Source organism: Amborella trichopoda, chromosome 1 (genome assembly GCF_054954075.1).
Source record: "Amborella trichopoda isolate Santa Cruz 75 chromosome 1, AtrichopodaSantaCruz75HAP2 v2.0, whole genome shotgun sequence".
Classification (NCBI taxonomy): Eukaryota; Viridiplantae; Streptophyta; class Magnoliopsida; order Amborellales; family Amborellaceae; genus Amborella; species Amborella trichopoda.
In genome coordinates, this window is record NC_142336.1 from 39,034,865 (window position 1) to 39,054,761 (window position 19,897).

Below are 19,897 nucleotides of genomic sequence, written 5' to 3' on the forward strand. Positions count from 1 at the left end.
TCGCAAGTTTGGTAAATCACAAACGATTTTGAATAGATAAAACAGTAAACTTTCACTGAAATGAAGTGAATTTGGGCACTGGCTCCATTGATTATCATGTTCAATTCCAGCAGCTTGGAAATTCCCGTGGTAGACAGCCAAAAAGAAAAAAAACATGATGTGAACACCCTGAAGAGATGTAGCCCATGCTCATAAGCCAACCATGATGTGGAGAGAGAGAGAGAGTTTCCAGGAAAGTACAAAATTACAAATAAACTGCAACTTTTGTCACACTATTGATCAACTAGTTCACAGATAAGAACACTCGTAACAGAACTACAGAAAGGATCAAACCATTGGCACTGTCAGAAAAGTTTAATTCCCAATAAATATCATCTGCACAACTTGGGATCCGAGGACAAGTGGTTATGTTTTTCAGGTCGCAACACTACACTGTGGGCCAGGTACGAATCCCACACCAATCTACCCAGAAGAACACATCTGCACAAGGTAGTGTTCATATTCTCCAAAAACGATTAACTTTTCTGCACTGGAAATTTACAGACTTTATATGACCATTTACCTATTTTACACACAATACCATTAAATGTGGATGTCCAAATGCTTCTCTGTGATGAGCCTAGTTGTGCCCTTGACCGGTTTAGTTCATCAGCAGCCTGCTTCAGTGAATCGCTAGCATCACCCAATGCCCAAACCAATGAAATATGGGGCCTTGGATTCTGCAACCAATAGAACATAAGCCATTTAACCTTCTCAATAGAACATAAGCAATTTACAGAACCCGCGACATAAGAGCTATGAAAATTTAACCTTCTCAAAAAAAAAAAGAGCTATGAAATTTAAGTGTCATTCTATAACCTTGATTGATCAATCTGGTCTTCCTCAAAGCTTCATTAGGGAAGGTATTCGCTATTGGGCATACTGGGTTAGCAGCAGCATCTAATCTCGACAATGGATAGAATGTAAAATGCCGGTTATTTTCAATCTTTTATATCAGGGCATGGGACTGTTCATCCCAAACCACCTAACATTGATCACCAAAGCTAGGTCATGCATTCAGCCACAGAAACGGTTGTAAAAGTTTTCCTAAAGGCACTGTAATTTAGGATACAAAACTTGTAAGCATAGTTTAGAATTCAGAGTCATAAACCTTGTGTTTCAAGAAGAATCAACACCTTTGGTAAGTCAACTGGATGTCAGACATTAAAAATTAGTTCTGACTCCTGCCCCCTAACCCCTAAGCTGAACCCGAATGCCAACACCAATCCAATGCATTATCAATCAAAAGAAGACGAAGATAACTGGAAAATACTATATGATTTCAAGCTGACGAAGGGCGGTCAATACCAATTGATTTTTAGAAGTAATTTAAAACTTGAACTAGGGTCAGGACTCGCCCCCAGGTCCAGAGCCCGAGTCAACAGTCCACGTTGGTCAGAGCATCTGAAAGAATAACAAAGTAGGGTTCCTGATCTGATGAGACCCAGCCAATTGGAGTCACTGAATTTTGAGTCACTAATTTCCACAAATGATGGGAAAGTATTTGGATGCTGCTAAGCTCAAGCAAAATCACATGATGGTGAATTACCCATCTGGATGCTGCTATGCTCGAACAGAATTCATATAATCGAGGTTTTAGTGGAAAGTAGCTAACTCTTCAAGCAACACATGATATAACATCTAAATGTGCCGACTTACTTCTCGATTAGTTTTTAGTTTTCATTAGTTATTTTTTATCAACACAAGTGAACTAAAACTGAGAAAAGTAACCTCATTAGGAATATAATTCCCAGATGAAACTCTTTTCATTTTATATTAAGTGTGCTCCTGTAATTTTATATTAAGTGTTCCTTTTCCTGAAACTTTCAAGGCTATTCAGACCGTCCTGTACACTCTAGTGAACCTCATGTGCATGTGAACCTGCATGTGCATTAACATACACACATGCAATTTTACAAAGTAGACTACCATTAGCTGTGACAATTTTTTAGTTACCTCGGTAAGATTGAATATCTGAAAGACAACCCATGCCAAATCATATGCTCTCAGGAACAAAAATGTATGATGATATGGATGACAAAGGGGTCTTGCATAGTTCAGCATAAACAATTGGAGAGCTAATATTCGAAGTCTTTCCATAGGTGATAAACTTTTTTAGATCTCTGATGGAAGCTGCAAAGACAGTTGGTCTTTCATAATCCCAGTATCTGAAATCCCAGTATCTGAAAAAGAGTGGCATGCCTTGCAAGAAGGCATAAATCCATAGATGATGATAGAATCACCAAAGCCTACTCCCATCTACTGATTAGAGCACTCATCACTCTCCAAAGAACCATCTGTATGAGATGATGCATTCTTAACTTCTTCCGGTGAAAATTGTCAAAGTAATGTGAATGTACAATCAATCAAGAAAGCCCTATCATATGATAAAACATGATGAAAAGCGAACCACACCTTCCCAGGGACTTGAAGTACACCATGGAAGCACTCTACAGAATATGGGAGAAGTTGGCCCAGATGGTGTGAGTTCTATCAGGTAATCAAGGATTTAAGATGATCCATCAGGCTTTATTTGACTGCACCGCTTTTGAAATTATGCATGAATATTTGTCTGAGCCGCTTTTCATATATTGCCACCCACACTCACTAACAGGACCCATGCAAACAAAAGAGTGGCACCATGAGACACTCAATTCGTCATTTACCAATTACATTAAAAGTACCTCAGCCACGTATACAATATGCAAGACCAATGTCCCACTGTGGGCTAAAATGCCCAATCTATCATTATTAGCTTGCTTAGAGAGTCCATATTGCTATGAATGAGGGTTATATGCCAGGTGATGATGAAACGTACCAAATACTATCGTTCCCATGGCTTGGCCTCCCCTGCTAGATGGGTTTGTGAAAAATGACAAGGTTGGATTAAGAGCTATGGCATCTACTCTGTAGGAGACATATGTACTCTGAGGAAATCATTTGGCATTTCATTAACATAAGCCACTACTCTCAAAAATGAAATCAAATTTAAGGTCAAAGGCACATTTTTTTGTAAGATTTATTAGCTTTCAAATGGGTTGGATAGAGAGTAATTCCAAACTGGTTGTAGAAATAATTCAATGCATATCAACAGTTACATGGAGAAGTTGCACCTTGCTGGTCAGTCAGGGATATAAAGTGATCCCTTCATCTGGGATTTACAGTGATATCAGCCATATCCATCATGAGAATCATGTATTCAGCATAATATTTAAGCTATTGGGTGGGAAGGTTCAAGATATCTTTCTTTTGCTTGCAAAATGGATAACCTTCCTTACCCTTTTCTTAGTTTCGTATTTAAAAACTACTCTCAGCTTTCCTAAATTTAGATTTAGATCCTACAATTTGAAGTTGTAGTCCTGTAAGTAATTCTCTATGTACCATTTTGTGAGTGTACTTTTCCAAAAAAAGGGAGTGCCACAGTTTGTGGTTTACTGCTACTCCCCATTTATCTGGTATATGTCTTGGGGATATCGGCAATGTATAATGATAATTTTATTTATCTAAGATCTTAACCAGTTAAAAGTAAAAAAGATACACACTTTTGGCATAATATGGGAAATCTATGAATTGATTCTTTTAGGATACACTCGTTGACAATTTCTATTTTGATAAGTAATGCATTTCTAGACAATTGATTTAATTATTCTTAAAGTGTGATTTGTTTTTCCAAACAAAATACATGGAGCTACTAAAGTGCCTTCATCCTGCCAAAAGCAACAATTAAAAATGCACGCAAACCCAACATTGTGCTAAAGAAGTTGCATCCTTTACAAGCAATTCATACTATCGTAGGAATATCCTAAGAATGCATTTTGCAAAGCATCAAACCATCTAAGAAAGAGAGCACGCCCAGTAGATTTTTCAGAAATATGGAAAAGTATACATCTTATGAAATTCATACCTTGTAAAACTCTGGGAGATTATGCAACCTATATACTTCATTGACGAGGTTGATCTGCCTAGTTATCTGCGAGCACAAAACAATGAAGTCAATCTGGACGTAATGTACATAAAAAGGCTGACAGAGGACTAAAGTAGAATCACGTTATTCGATTAAGATAGCTATCGTGGAGGTGCTTCAAGTGTATACAAGCATACAATAGAAAAACGAGGATCACTGTTTGAACCATAGTTGGAGTAGCATAAAAATGAAGGCCAAAGAAGTCAACTAAACACTAAGTCTTATCCCAGAAAAAAAAAGCAGTAGCTCTCATGGACCCTTAGATCAAATGCACGTATAATGGATGCTGTCTCCATATCCCAAATTTTAAAAATCTGCCAAATCACCAAACAATGATGACTACATAAGCACATCCATATCATCTCTGGCAAGGTTTGTAGTCTCTTAGGCTATGTCAAAGATTTCTTGAGGAATTTTCAGGTAATTATCTCGTGAGATTCGTTCTGCACGTGTTCTGCACAATTTTTGGGAACTACAAGTTCAGCTAGTTCTCATATTCAAGGCCAATAAATCACAAACCACTCTCCCTAAAAGGCTTCCTTAATCCTTACAAGCATTCTCCAAGGGTTTAGCAAGTAGTGATCGAGTATTTTTGTCATAGGAACACTTACAGTGGTGGCATGCTACAAAAAGCTCCAAGCCTGGGAGAAAAGGATTCCTTCTATTGACCTACTCCCTCGTGCATGTGCCCCACTCATGAGGAAATAAGAACCCACATGCTAAGCACTTAGAACAACATAGGCTCATAGTTATGCCAGTGCCTTTTCTAGGGGACAGTCCTGAAGTGGGAACATGGTTCCACACTCTGGAGCGAGCTCTCGCTCCAAATTATAAGGGATTTTAATCCATTTAACGCGGTTCTTGATCCTACTTAGAGTGGGATCTAACTTGTGATCGTGATCCATAGACAATAGATATATGTTTAGCAATGTTCAAGGAAATGCTAGACGTGGCCCTCCTACTGGGGTGGGGCTTGTCTTTTTTTTTTTAGGTTTGTTTTTTTCTTTTCCTTTTTTGTGGTGGTGGGGAGGGGGTATGTTCAGCAGCCTAGGCACCAGGAGCCAGCCGAGGATCCCCAGACATGGTCTCTATATGTGTGCGTGTGCATGTGCGTGTGCATGTGCGTGTGCGTGTGCGTGTGCGTGTGCGTGTGCGTGTGCGTGTGTATGTGTATGTGCATGCGTGTGCGCGTGTGTGTATGCGCATGCACATGTGTGCGTGTGTCTACAAGTATATATAAGCACCTGAAACATATTGGAATCATTGATCACATTCCACAATTGTAATAAATCAGTAAATGTAAGACTAAAGTTAACTAACAACCCCAAAGAGTAAAATATAATAGCAATAATATATCCAAAATTCAAATACCAATTCATCATGGCTGAATATGCACTCCCATTGCTCCATGTTGGGAGCATTACCAAAATATCCTATTATAAGCTCTCTTGATGGTTCACAATGAATCCAATTAAAAAAAAAAAAGTTAGATTTGAGATGATTTCTGAAACTTGTTGTTTTTTTAAAACTCAAAAGAACTTCAGGAACCACAAATTTTTATTTTTATTTATATCCTAGGTTTGAAGAACCCTCAAAGTTTTCTTGGGGGGTTAGAATAATCCCCTCCTCCCCTAAATTTTTGTCCCCTTAGAAGATCGAGAAAGGCAATCTCTGGCCCGGGGCAAGGGGTGGCAAAGGCATACTTCTCAGCTGAGACGTAAGGCGCCCGCCTAGGGCCATGGTTCCCAGATACTGACAAGGCCTAAGCAGGGTGCCTAGGTGGCCTAAGTGGTGTCTTGCGGCTATCTAGGCAGTTGAAAGGCCATGACGGAATGCCACGACATTATCTTGAGGCCATGTCCGAGGTGGCATCCTGCTCTTGTTCCCATTCTTGCTCTTGCTCCTGCTCCCGCTCCCGCTCCCAACAACTTTTCAAAAAAAAAAATTGAGTATAAATAGTATGTATGGAATTTTTACCTCCAAAAAGAAAGGGGAGGGGCTGTATGTAAAAAAATGAGGCAGATCACAAAATCGTACCACCCAGGGCTATAATGGTTCAATATTTACAAAATTGTGATCTGATGTTCGTTCTTTTGCAAGAGCGTCCATGCTTGAGTTTGCTTCTACACACGCATACCTATACAAGATCGTGAACAAGCATGTGAAGTCTCGTATCTACCGAGAGATTGGCTCCAAGTTCCATGGAGAGGAAGAGGCTTTCTATACACATCGGATTATGCTTTTGGAGTCCCCCCCCAGCACTGAAAGCGCTAGGAAAATTAGGATTGAAAAGTTATCACCTGCTAGAAGGCCTGAAACTCAACAACAGTAGAGTTTGATGTCCCAATTGGACCTTTGAAAGGGAGGAGTGGTTGGACTGGTGATCACAAAAGATGCCTCCGACCCTTGGCAGTCCAGGGATTCCGAGAGTGTACCCGTCAAAATTGAACTCGACATTATTTATTTTCAGCAGTAGCCATAAACCAGGCCTTTGGATCATCGTTAGTCTAGCTCTGATGATATTCGATCGCTACTCTATGAAGTTTACCACATAGCACCCCCTGATATGGGGCTTGTTTCTAGTCCAAAAAACTACAGTAGCCAGGATGTGGTCTTCAACACCATCTGGAAGAGACATTCCCATGGAATATCCTCCTATTCCTTTAGAGCCATATGTTCCAACACAGCGGTAGGAATGCGACCCTCCATAAAATAGGCCAGCAACTGCTGGAGGGGGACAGTAGAGGCAGCAAAACGTTGCTGGATATACTGGGGCCCCACCTGAGACCAGAGGATGGAGGCCCAAATGCAGTAGGCAAAAGGACAATGGATAAAAAGATGGTCTACAGACTCCTCTCCCATACATAGGGAACATTAATTAGGTAGTTGGAGGCCTCGGGGTTGGAGTTGATCAACCGGCAATATTCTTCTTTAGAGTGTTGCAATTCGGTGTCTGGACAGCAACTATTGGTTTGATTGAGATACAACTAGGTAGGAGGAGTCCAAAAAGATATCCAAGGGAGAGGAAGACCAAATCATCCAAGTGTCACCCGATCTCGAGATGTATAGAATATCCAGTAGGCTAAGGAGAGAAAGCAACTCTGGTGTCTTATAATTGAGTAACTATAGGAGATCAAACCAGGGACCGCTAATCACTTCATAAGCTAAAGCCACAGCAGTTTCCTCATTGGCAGCCAAAGAAAAAAGGTTAGGAAGGGATTGTGGGAGGGTTGACTCCCCAAACTTAATAGGTTGTTTGGCAATTGGAAGTTGGAATAAGAAGTAGGAGTTTCCATTTCTGAGATCTGGAAGCACTAAATTTGAGTACCTGGTAATGGAAAAATATTGTGTTCGGTTAAACTGTCTAAAAATTCTGGGAAATTATTTTTTGTTCAACATGGGATTTTGTAAACTTGGAAATCTAGAAATTAGTCAGTCTTAATTGTTCATTGAAGGTTTCATTGATGAAAGGGTGATATTTGTAAAATAAATGGGTTTTGAAATCATAGCTCATCCACGTTGGGCCCAACAAAAAGGACAGTCTAGATCACATAAAAACACTATAGCTCAGTAGCAATGCAAGCAAGCTTGAGTACTTCAATTTTAATGTTTTCTATACATCAATTGAGCTAAAATCTTTAATACTTCTCACACTCACGCACATGTAAAAAATATTTAAAAACTATTTTGAAAAATAAAATGACCAAAATATCCCAAATATTTGAGGGTATTTTGGTCATTTTAGTTCATTCAAATTATTTTGTACATTTTTACAAATGCATCCCAAGGAGGAGCACGCACCTTCCAATTCCATTTTAAATTGATTTTGGAAAAAAGAATAAGATGGCCCAATATCATCAAAATGACAAAATCGTCCACATAATAGTTACCTAACGCGCTATTGATCTCAACTGTCTAATCTTGATTGGATGGTACAAAGCATGTGCTGATATTCTTATATATATATATATAGAAAAAACTAACAATAGCTAGGCAGCTATAATGAATAGTAATATAGGTGGAATCCCAACCGTCAGATCTTCATCATGTGGTTCAGAATGCATATCATCATATGAATTTTAATTTTTTTTCTACATATCTAATTAAGATGAAATTTTGGGTGTATATACCTAACACTATTGTGCACCATATAAAAATATAAAAAAATTACTTTCAATAATTTACTTACCCCCATCATTTTTCAGGGGTATTTCAATCATTTTATATTTTGAGAAATATTTTTTATATATTTTTTAATTGTGCGCCCTATTTTTTAGTACATGCTTCTAAAATTTCATTATGATCCTATTTCTAGAAAACTATTAAAATTCATATAGTGATATGCATTCTGAACCACATGATGAAGATCTGACGGCTCTCATTCCACTTATATTACTATTCATTATAGCTGCCCAGCTACTGTAAGGTTTGTCTATATATATAGGGTGCGGTTTCTATAAGGTTGCAACCTTAAACAATCCAATTAAGGTGCACCTCAAAATTTTATCATCACATGTAATTTTGTTGTAAAAAATTATTAGGATTGTCTTTAAATCTATTTTCATATCTAATTATAAAATCTTAAATTCTAAAAATGGTTAAAATCAAGTAGATCTATTAATATATCAAAATTTTCAAAATAGACGGTCTAGATAATGTGTTGCAAGATGCATTATTTATGAGACTCAAAAAAAAAAAATTTCATATTCATACATCTCGATATCGAGACGATCGATTAGAGGGTTTTTCAACATTAAAACAATATTTCCGATAGATTTTTTAGGTGCATCTGTGATTCTACATTTTAAGATTGCAACCTTAAATAAACTTTCCCATATATATATGTACACTGTCAGCCCAAGGCTGATAGCTATAGTGTTAGCCAATGGCCCAGATTAAATCTGGGCCGATCTGATGGTCAAGACCTCATTTCGTGTTTGAATTTTCATTTTTTTTCTACAAATCCAAATCACTTGAAATTTGGAGTGTCTATTCTTCAGAAATAGAAGAATCTAATAAAATATATTAAAAAAAATCCGTAAAATATAAATTGACCAAAATACCCCCTAAACATTTCGAGGGTATTTTGGTCAATTTATATTTTGCAAATTATTTTTTTTATATTTTTATTAGGTGCGCATTGATGATAAGAATGAACTCCTAAAATCTAAAGTGATTTGGATTTGTAGAAAAACAATGAAAATTCAAGTTCGCAATGAGATTGTAACCGTCAGATCAGATCAAATTGAATCTGGGCCAGTAGCTAACACTGTAGCAGTCAGCCCGTGGGCTGAGTGAATCCACTATATATATATATATATATATATATATATATTGCGTTTTCCTCATCCAAAAAGAAATTAATAGTAATATATCATAGTGTAGGTCGGTCGAAATAGGTTGGGCATTAGTATATAAAAGGACAAGTCCCCCTAGATAACATCCTATATATATATGTGTGTGTGTGTGTGTGTGTGTGTGTGTGTGTGTGTGTGAAAAAGTATACAATGAGACTATTTATCTTTGGTATAAAGTAATCACAGTTAAGTATGACCATTGGATGTAAAATTGGGTGGCTGCATTTATTTCATTGACTAAGCTCAAAGTTCAAACAAATTTTTTTTTTAACTTTGTGACACATCCAAACTGTCAGATTTCCCATTAAATGGTTTTAAATAATTATGACAATATATATATATATATATATATATATGGGAGTCAGGGTTGTACGCCCATATGCAAATGGCCCAGATTGAATCTGGGCCATTCTATGGCCATTATGACGCTCACGGATGTTCAATAGTGTTTGAATTTTCATTTTTTTTTTCTACATATCCAAATCACTTGAAATTTTAAACGTGTCTTCTTCTCATCAAGACGCACCTAATAAAAATATAAAAAAAAATAATTCGCGAAAACAAAATTGACTACAATACTTCCCAAAGCTTTTCAGGGGTATTTTGATCAATTTATTTCATGTAAAAAAAAAATTGATATTTTTAATAGATTCGCCTATCTTTTAAAAACACACGCCTAAAATTTTGAATGATTTGGATTTGTAGAAAAAAAATCAAAATTCAAATACTATCGGACATCCATAATCGTCAAATTGGCCCAAATTCAATCTGAGCTGTGGGCGTTTACTGTAGCAGTACGCACCTGGGCGCACAATATCTTTTCCACATATATATATATATATATATATATATATATCTTTTGGGCATTCATACTTCTCTCACCCACCCACATGTAATATTTATAAAGAGATATTTTGACAGAAATAAACTACCAAAAAGAAACTTGGAACTTTAAGGGCAGCAATGGTCATTTTATTTCACTCGAATTACGTTTCATAATTTTTGCGATTTCTCCCCAATGAAGCGCACACACCCTCCAGATTTTGCAAAGTTCAAAACTTGGCCAAGTCCACTTAGAGTCCAAGTTACCCGGTCTCAGCACCCTGCCACGGAGAGTAGTGGCAATCATACTCAAGGTCTAGGCACCTGTACAACTCGGAGAGTACTATAAGGGCACACGCCATAGAAATCTGCCCCCCCCCCTTTTACCTCTTTATGAATTCTGTTCTCTCTCTCTTTCTCTCTCTCTCTCTCACACACACATACCCTCCCCACCCCACAGCAAAGCCTTGTCAAACCAAATACGTCAAAGAGTCTACGGAAGAGACCTCCTCTGCCTCTTCATGTTGCTCTCTCTCTCTCTCGCATGTTGTGTTCTTTGAGTAGTCATGTAAGCCTCTTTTTGCATTTTATTATGTGTAGTTCTTTTGGGAGAAGTGGAAATGTGCAATCGGAGTTTTATGTAATCACCGCATATCAATGAAACTGAAGGGAAAGTTCTATATGAAAGTTGTGAGACCAGCTTTGCTTTATAGGGCAGAATGTTGGGCGGTCAAGAAACAATATATCCATAGAATGAGTGTAGCTAAAAAGAAGATGTTGAGATAGATGAGTAGCAAGACAAGAAGAGATAAAATTCGAAATGAATAGATTTGGAAGAACATAAGTGCGGCACCAATAGGCGATAAGATGAGAGAAAGTAGACTTAGATGAGCTGGCCATCTGAAGCACAGACCCAGGACAGCAAATGTTAGGAGGTACGAGTTAGGTTAAGTGGAAAGCTCAAAAAAGGCAAGGGGTAGGCGCAAAAGGACATGGTTGGAAGTAGTAAGAAAAGATATGGGAACTTATGGCCTCACTAAGGCTATGGCCCCTTAATAGAGCAGTATGGCAGACTAAGATTCATGTAGCCAACCGCAATTAAGTGGGAAAAGGTTCTGACGATGATGATGAGCTCTATCAGAATACGCCATTGTTTCTCTGCAATTTTATGAGGAAATCAATCAAACGCTAAACGAGAAATCTCTAAAATAAATCAAAGGGAAGAAAAGGTCAAGATGAAATCAAGAGGGTATCACTATCTCCATTCTCCCTTCTTTCTTCTCCTCAAAGAACTCTCTCTCTCTCTCTTTCCAAATTCTCTTTATATTCCCCCCCTCTTCCCCTCTACAAGCTCTCTCTCCCATTCTCTCTCTTTCCAAATTCTCTCTCCGCATTCCCCCTTGTCTCTCCCAAAAAGCTCAAACTTTCTCTCTCTTGGCCATGTTCCCATGCTCTCTCTCTATCTCTATCCCCACGTGCCCATTCTCTCTCACCACTTACCCATGCTCTCTCTTTCTCTCTCTCACCCACACCTAACCACTTGCGCACTCCCTCTCTCTCTTCCCCGTCTCCCTCTCTCTCTTCCCCCCTCTCCCTCTCTCTCTCTCTCGCTTCCCCCCCCCCCCCCTCCCCCTCCCCCTCCCCCTCCCCCTCCCCCTCCCCCCAGTTTTTTTTTTTGGCATTTCGTAACTTGGAAACTACCAGGATGAGCCCACTTGGACTCTTCTGAGTTGCTTGGCTCAAGCATAAGAAGGGCCGAGTCATAAGAGGAGTAATTTAACATTAAGATTTCATCTTAATTTGATTTTGGAAGAAAGAATGTAAACATAGATGACAATAGTGTTAAAGTTTTCAAAATGACAAGATAACCCAGAAAATGAGAACTTTACATTTTAACGAGAAATTTGGCGTTCCATGGGTTGTTAGAACTAGAAATTTCTGATTGCTAAATAGCCTCTAAAGGTCTTTTCAAAATCTGATATTGTCTGTTGATTAAACCATGAGTTGAATGTCGATAGTGGAATCAGCTAGCATTGATACGAGGCCTTTTGGAAAGCTCGAGACAGGCGCGCTGGCTGTCCCTCTTAGTAGCCAACCCAAATCATCTAAACCATACATTGCTCGCAAAACTAACTATCGATGCTGATTTGTTGGGAGCCGAATCACTACCACCATTGGCCCAAAAGTGTTATGTGTTACATTCCTCTAACTTACTAATGCCCATAAAAGATCCCATTTGACAAAGTGAAACTTGCATCTTAACTTCTGCCCTCAACCACAAAAGTCTTGTCATAAACAATCCTAAGTGATTGACTACTGCCACTGACATACGAAACATGGGCATTTGGATTATGGGAACCTTGGCAAGGGTCACTTTTTAAGAGGGTGATCTGGCCCCTTAAAGACAAGAAACCACACTTCCATGGCACTAGACTTAGCTCGAACCATTCAAAAATGTTGTCCCAAATTAGAGCTTGCCAATGCAAAGGAGCTAGATACTTGTCCGTCAGTAAGACAATGCCATTACCAAGTCACAAGGCCATGTCCAAGGCGACCTCCAGCTCTAAACAAGCCCCGAACAATAGTGTTTTTGCCATGTTGACCTTAAAGCCCGTCGAAAGTTCAAAGCATCTAAAAAGTACCTGGATTTTATCAATTTTCTGCACACTTGCATCAAGAAATGCCAATGAACCCGTCAGCTCATTACAAATGGGAAATACGAGGACCACCTAGAGGACTCAAAACCATAGCTGTTGGGATAGGGATCAGGGCCTGTACCAGAATTGGAATCAGGAGTGAGGGATCATGAAAGGCCATAAGGTACCTAGAGTCAAGATAGTTGTTCGTGTTCCTTCAAATTTGTGGATGTCAATCCCATTATGGTGGGGAGCTCGATCCTAACTTCTCCGGATTAAATGATAAATTATACCATGATCAAGCTCCATCCAGTTTAAAATTGAGGTCCTCAAGTGCACTTAACTAGGGTTCCTTAGGTCGGGAGGAAGAAGTTCTAAAATATTGTAAATAATTAATTTTTTAATTTAAACTTTTATAAAGAATTTAAGAAATCCAACTATTGGATAATATTTTAAAGGAGGAAAACCAAACAAGTAACCACTCTTAAGAGGAAAAGGGAGGGTCTACTTGTAAGCTGTCCTCAAAAGAAAAGGAAGACTTAAAAGAGGAGAACAGGAAGGCAAGAGAGATGTGTAAGCTGCCTCCTTTGAGTGTAGTTTATATTTTACTAAATAATAAAAGATCGGGATGTCAATCCCAATATGTTGGGGAGCTCGATCCCAACTTCTCGAGACCAAATGATAAAACTTTTACACGACCAAGCTCCATCAAGTTAAAAATCAAGGTCCTAAAGTGCACTTAACTAGGGCTCCCTAGGTTGGGAAAGCAGTGCGTACAATATTATAAAAAATCATCATCATCATTTTAGCCTTTTTCCAATTAATTGGAGTCGGCTACATGAATCCTAGTTCTCCATTCTGCTCTATTAAAAGTCATATCCACAATATTATATTAAAAAAAGTTAAAAAATATTATAAAAAATCAAATGTAAGTAATAAAAGTTAAGAAAATTGTATAAAATTTTTGAAAAATCAATTAGTATACAACAATTTGACTTTTTGCATTTCTTGAAATGTAGCTTATGACTGACTTTTTGCGATGTAACAACAATATGGCCTTCCTTCTTCCTTGAAGAAAAAAGTATTAGGATAAGTATTAAGTTGAAGCCCATGGTTCCACTTCGTCTCCTAATAAAGAGCCCAAACGAGACAATACGGTATAGTCCACCACCACCGAAAATCACGTGTGAACAAAACATGCAACTATCATATCATATAATACTTAAAAATGTCAAGTAATTATGCAAAAGAAGTATTATCTAGTATTAACTTGAAGTTCAAGGTTCAAACTCATGACTTGTTAAAGAGGCCAAGAGGCACAGTGGAGTCTACCACTAAGTGAAATCATGGGACCAGTAACACATTTGTCTTTGATTCTCAATCACATCTTGATCGAATTTTGATCCCATATTGGTCAAAGCTCAGTTGAATTCACCTATGAACACTTGAATATGATGCCAAGGAATCTAGATCCTAGATAATCGAGATCCCAAAGTATAACCAGCGAGATCCATTAAAGATCATTTTCTTGGAGAACCGGAGCAATATCCCGGAGCAGATCAACCACCTGGGTACCCCACTAACTATCTCGCAATCTTCAGGCATATTGCAATTGAAATTGTGAAGTCCTAAGAAGGTGAGAGCAGATCCCAACGGCATAGGCCTCTTTCCTGGGAAAGAAGTCTCTTAGGGACCCATTTATAATGACTAGAACCATGCGAATGAAATAGACCCTTTGATCTAGGTTCTCCATTTGCTTTAGAAACTTATAAGCTTCATGACCTGGTCAACTAAATCCCAATTGACATGGTTGCAGGCCTTTACCCAGCCTTGTTTGAGGAACACGCAACGGTTTTCGATCGATGCCCAGTATGGATACACTAATGGGCAATAAAAGCTTCAACAAGGATTTGTAGTCCTTGGACAAAAGGCGCTCGCATCAGGGAGATTAAATGGGGAAGGACATTCTGAAGTCTCAAAGCTAATACCTTGTGTAAAAGCTTGTATAACTGTTTTGGGGGACTGATAAGCCTAAATTCCCCCGATTTTTCAGCCCCTTCCACTTTTGGGATCACAGTTAGGTAGCATTGAGGACCCTATTTATGATGACCCTAGGAAAGAAATCGACAAAGAACGCAAGAATATCATGGGCAGGGTGGTCTTAGACACTCTGGAACAAAGCGACTGCAAAGGCATCAGGCACAACGGCCTCATCTTGGCCAAGTTCTTTAACAGGTTCACAGATCTCATCAACCGTGAAAGGTTGTTCAAGCCCATCCGCTACATTACTAGGGAGGAAGGGGAAGGGTAAGATTGTTAATATCATAGTTACCGGGATCAACCTATAGTTGATGGAAACGCTTGTGAATCCGAATCGTTTCAAACTTTCAAGGAATCGAAATTGCGTAATCACAGGTGTCAGATGATTCCTACAATCAGAATCATCGTTACTACAATGCAAATCACCTATTACGTGATTCCCACTGTATCAGAATTGCGATCCAATAAAATAGAAATCACGTCCTATATTGTTGGAATCGGCACCCCATCTATTTGGAATTGAGTTTCCTGACTTTCTAGAATTGCACATCAATACACTCCGATCAATGCCATCCAAAATCGTGATCTGATAAACTGGGAATCGCAGTTCCTCTATTGCTGGAATCGGTGTCCATCAACTTGGAATCAAGATTCCTACCTTTCAGGAATCATGCAACAATCCACTTGGGACCAAGCCAAAAGTGTTACGCAAGAAAAGATTCAAAGTTCTATATCACTTATACGTTTGAATTCTAAACTCCAAATATTGAGTACGATTATCCAAGGCTCTCATATTCTTCGGATCTATGTCTTTGATAGCCGTCCCCTAATAATGGTCTCGGGGTATTGAATGCCCTTTAAAATAGTTCTTGACGACTAATAAAAACAGGTCGAGCTCCCTTAGATATCAACTTCCTTGGAGTTTCTAGAATTCCGAGAAAACAATATTTCGTATGTGTTCCTCATGGTTGAGGACGAAACGAGGAGCTGCATCTTATAACTAGAAAAGAATCTTTCAGATGTGGACCTCGATCTCTTAGAGCATCGTATGCCTCAATGCTTTATTGAAAAACCTTTCAACATAGGATTCTATCAAAGTGAGGAACCAAACCAATATGTTGTATGTGTTTTTCATGCATCCTTTGATGATGAAAGAAAGATATGCATCTTCTCACTCGAAAACAAGTCTTTGTGATATGGACCTCAAGCGTCTAGAGAGACATGTCCTTCGACACTTTATTAAAAAACATCAGGGTCTATCAGAAGTAAGAAACAATTTCTAATTTCGTGAGGAGGGTGATGAAGTTGTTAAGTAATTACCCTTGATAACACAAGACTGAAGTTGAAAGTTGAAGATTCTGGTTGACACATACAATGATACTTTGCTAATAAATCTAGAAATTTGCATTTCAATCTTGATTCAATGTTATTAGAACTTCGATGCCAAGATAATCGAAAAATTGTTTGGGGCATCTATGAACCCCGGATCTAGCTTCTAAAGACATTGATTCGTTATTCCTAAGAATTGGGATCAAGGTCTCATACATGTTGAATCCTAGTCTTGTTCACCTAAGAATCAAAAATTTTGTGTGATGGAATCTAGATTCCTAACTTTCAGGAATCAGGATTCACAAAGATAATTGGAACGAGATTTGAGAAATTTCTAATCATGATTCCTATTGTCCGAGAATAGCGATCCATCCTGGGAATCATGGTTCACCCTTGCTGACCCAAAAAAAAGCCAAGTTCATAAATTTAACGTAACATTATCAGTTGTGCACACCATGGAAGAAGCAATCGCAAAATTGACATGAGTTGGACTCTACATGCACATCTTTGACAAGAGGGTTCCTAATATTTTATTTTTGCCAATTAAGAATGTGAACTGATTTAATGTTCAAGAAACAATTTTGTGCGAAAAGCCATGACCTTTTTCTTTTATTGCTACTTCAAAAAGCCATGACTTTGTTTGAAATTTCCCTAAAATTACTTCTTAATTTTTTTACAAATTTCTTTCTTTTATTTTCTTTTATGAAATTTTAAAAGGAAAACTTATTTAATCAGACCTAACTAATAAACTATTTAACATTAAATCCATCATAATACTCCTACAATATCAACTACTCTAGCTCATGATTATGTGTCCTTTAATGGTCTTTTTGAAATTAAATCAAAAGAAATGAGTGAGATATTAAAAAGTTCATCTCTTGAGCACTTCTTGATAGCTTCCCCTTCTATAAATTCTTATTTTTTCCTGAAATGTTCTCAATTTTTTTTTTTCTTTTTATTTTATAAATATTTTAGAATATTTTAACTAGAAAAAAAATGTAGTCTTCCCCAACTAGGCCAAAGTGCCCAAGAACTTCTCTTGCTTGGCCAAACCGATGCCCGCTTCAAAGCTAAGTTGACAAAATGGCAAGAAACTAGAAGTAGAATTTCGGGAAGACTATTAATAGTCTTCAGCTAGAGAGAGACCCGAAATTTTTTGAAAAGAAAAAACAAAAAAAAATCAAAAGATAACAAAGTCTATCAAACCTCTAAAACCCATGTGAATCCATATAATTGATGTCAGAACGTGAGTTGAGAAACAAAACATGCCACACAGGAAAGTCCTTGCCCAATAAAAGGATGTTTCTTGCTCCAAATTTCTAGACCTAAATTGAATGTTCAAATATGTCCAAGGAGTTGACATCTAGCCAACCAACATCTACTACCGCATTAAGCTTAGGACAGTTATGTCAGGATGTAATTATCAAAATATATTAATTAATCAGTACCAACAGAATGTTTGAGGAGCAAGTATCCAAAAAACCCCTAATGGACCAGTCTTCCATCAGTCAAATACTCATTTCTTGTTTGCTTTCATTACTATTTGTAAGACGAGTATTCACTAAGCTAGAGGGGTTTCGTACAAGAAACCCACCAGTTGGTATTTATTTCATAGAATATGTATAATAGGCCCAAGAATATACACTATGATTTCTAGTCCAGCCGGGAGTATGAGTACAAAAGATAATGTCAAGAAGCCCGGGAAACTCAGTTGAATTTCATTTGCATTTCATGCTTCGTGAACTTCTTTGCAGCAAATTCTTCCTCTCTTTTTTTTCGTTTTTTGGATTTTTCACAACCTCATAATTTGCCTTTAATCTTCTCATTCTTTCTTTTTTCCTCAGAAGTTTTTGGTTTCTAAAGAAATCTTTTTAATGTTAAGGGCATACTATTGGGGTTCTACCATTATTTTAAAATGCAGTCGCATCGCCGCATGTGCGGTCACATTATGAGGTATGCGCCAGGGCGCATCGCAAAACAGCACATATGGGCTTTGGTGGGATGCGTGCCGCATCCCACCGCATAGCGCATAGCTCATTGCTCATAGCTCATTGCACCGCATATGTGCCATATTAGTGTGACGAAAAAAAAAACCCCTAAAAAGGGGTATTTAGGTCATTTCCCCCCCAAAAGGGGGGGAAGGTTTGGGGAGGAATTAAACCCCCCAAAACAGCCACTTTTGTAGCTTTTTCTTCACCAAATCGATTAAAAAAAAAAAAGAATGGCGGAAAATTTTTTGATGTTGAGCTAGCTGCAGGGGATAGTGAAGAAGTACGGCCTAACACTAGAACACAAAAGAGTAAAAGCTCGGTTCAATCACATGTTAGTTCTAAAGGTCGAGGAGGAGGATGAGGCCAACTTTGAGGACACCGAGGAAGAAGAAGAATATGTGGAGGCCACCGAGGATGATATTGATGATGATGATGCACATGGAGGCTCTCTAGACAACTTGTCTAATAAAGATTTGAGATTTAGACTTGAGACTTGAGAAATGATGATGATTTGTCTTGACTTTTGAACTCTTCAGTCTTCATAGACCTTCAGTTTGTAACTTTAAAGTTTGCAGTTGCGAATTTGTGATATGCCCTTTGAATGTTTATGAATTATGATAATATGATGTCTTTTAAGTTCTATTGCTTTCTATAACTAGTTTCAATCAAGTTTCTAGTTTCTACTTTCTAGTGTCCTCTATGATCTATCAAGGGATAGTGGGTACAGAATCTCCGATAGCTGATACTTTTGGAGTTAATGAATAAATTAAATACTTACTATCACATAAATCACCTTCATATTTTTTTCTATGCATTTATTTTTTAGATTTTTTAGATTTTTTTATATATATTGACCGCATCAGGGTGATGCACCTGCATATGGAACACATCAAGCCGCATCGCCGCCCCCCCCCCGGACCACATCTGGACCTCATCCCGCATTTTAAAACATTGGGTTCTACCATTTGCTGAGACACATTCTATTGTCCAATCTGTTGTGATACCTATCAATATGTGTATCATGGTATCATACAGTGTGACTCTTTTTGTACGCGTATCATACTGTTTGGGTATTGTACCCCATTCGTATGCAACTATTTGTAGCATATTATTCCACATCTCTGTTGCTACCTGAATCATCTTCCAATGGTGATCTACTAAATTACAGTCCGAGTGCTCCCCTATGGATTGTATGAGATTTGCTTAAATGTTTTAGTTCAGGTTGGTATCACGCCTTTTATTTGCGACACTCTGTGAGCCATATTGTTAGTGTTGTGTGAACTTCCTGGAATTTTATGAAGCGTTCGGCGAAATTTCTCAGTATGTTTGGGGCGATGGGGTTTTTTTCAAATTTGAAGTGTAGGTTGAGCCTGTAATTCATTTAAATTGGGCAATGGCAAATGGAGGCCTGCTTTCGAATTTGAAGTAGCCAATGAGAAGCTTAGATACAAATCTGAGCTTGAATGGACCAATCAGGGGGGCACAAATCTGGATGCGAGCTTGGAGAGAGCAATGGATCGCCAAACTTTTGAGGCCAAACCTGAAGATGCCAATATTCTGCTAGTCTTCCAATAACCATCCATCCATGCTGTACTAGCAGAAATCTCATATTCAGGCTGGTATACTTGCACCTTTTCAAGAGATTCGATGAGTTCCAAGAAATCGTCACAACTTTGAAGATTGTTTCAGCAGATTTCTCATCATTCTTTGTAAGAAATT

The 19,897-nt window shown here is 38.1% G+C and overlaps 1 protein-coding gene across 6 annotated transcripts in view; it reads right to left on the reverse strand.

Annotated features, from left to right (window-relative positions):
- Nucleotides 1–244: 244 nt before the first annotated feature.
- The window catches only part of LOC18440321 (U6 snRNA phosphodiesterase-like protein), a 34,724-nt gene continuing 15,071 nt past the window's right edge, over nt 245–19,897 (reverse strand). For all 6 annotated transcript variants that reach the window (XR_016053968.1, XR_016053970.1, XR_016053969.1 and 3 more), the window contains exons 6-7: nt 3,944–4,009; nt 245–719 (exon numbers count right to left, since the gene is read on the reverse strand). Coding sequence is in view for 3 of the 6 variants with exons in the window: in XM_011627320.3 (XP_011625622.1) it covers nt 516–719; nt 3,944–4,009 (270 nt within the window). In the remaining 3 variants the exon portion in view is untranslated. The remainder of the gene's footprint in view (nt 720–3,943; nt 4,010–19,897) is intronic.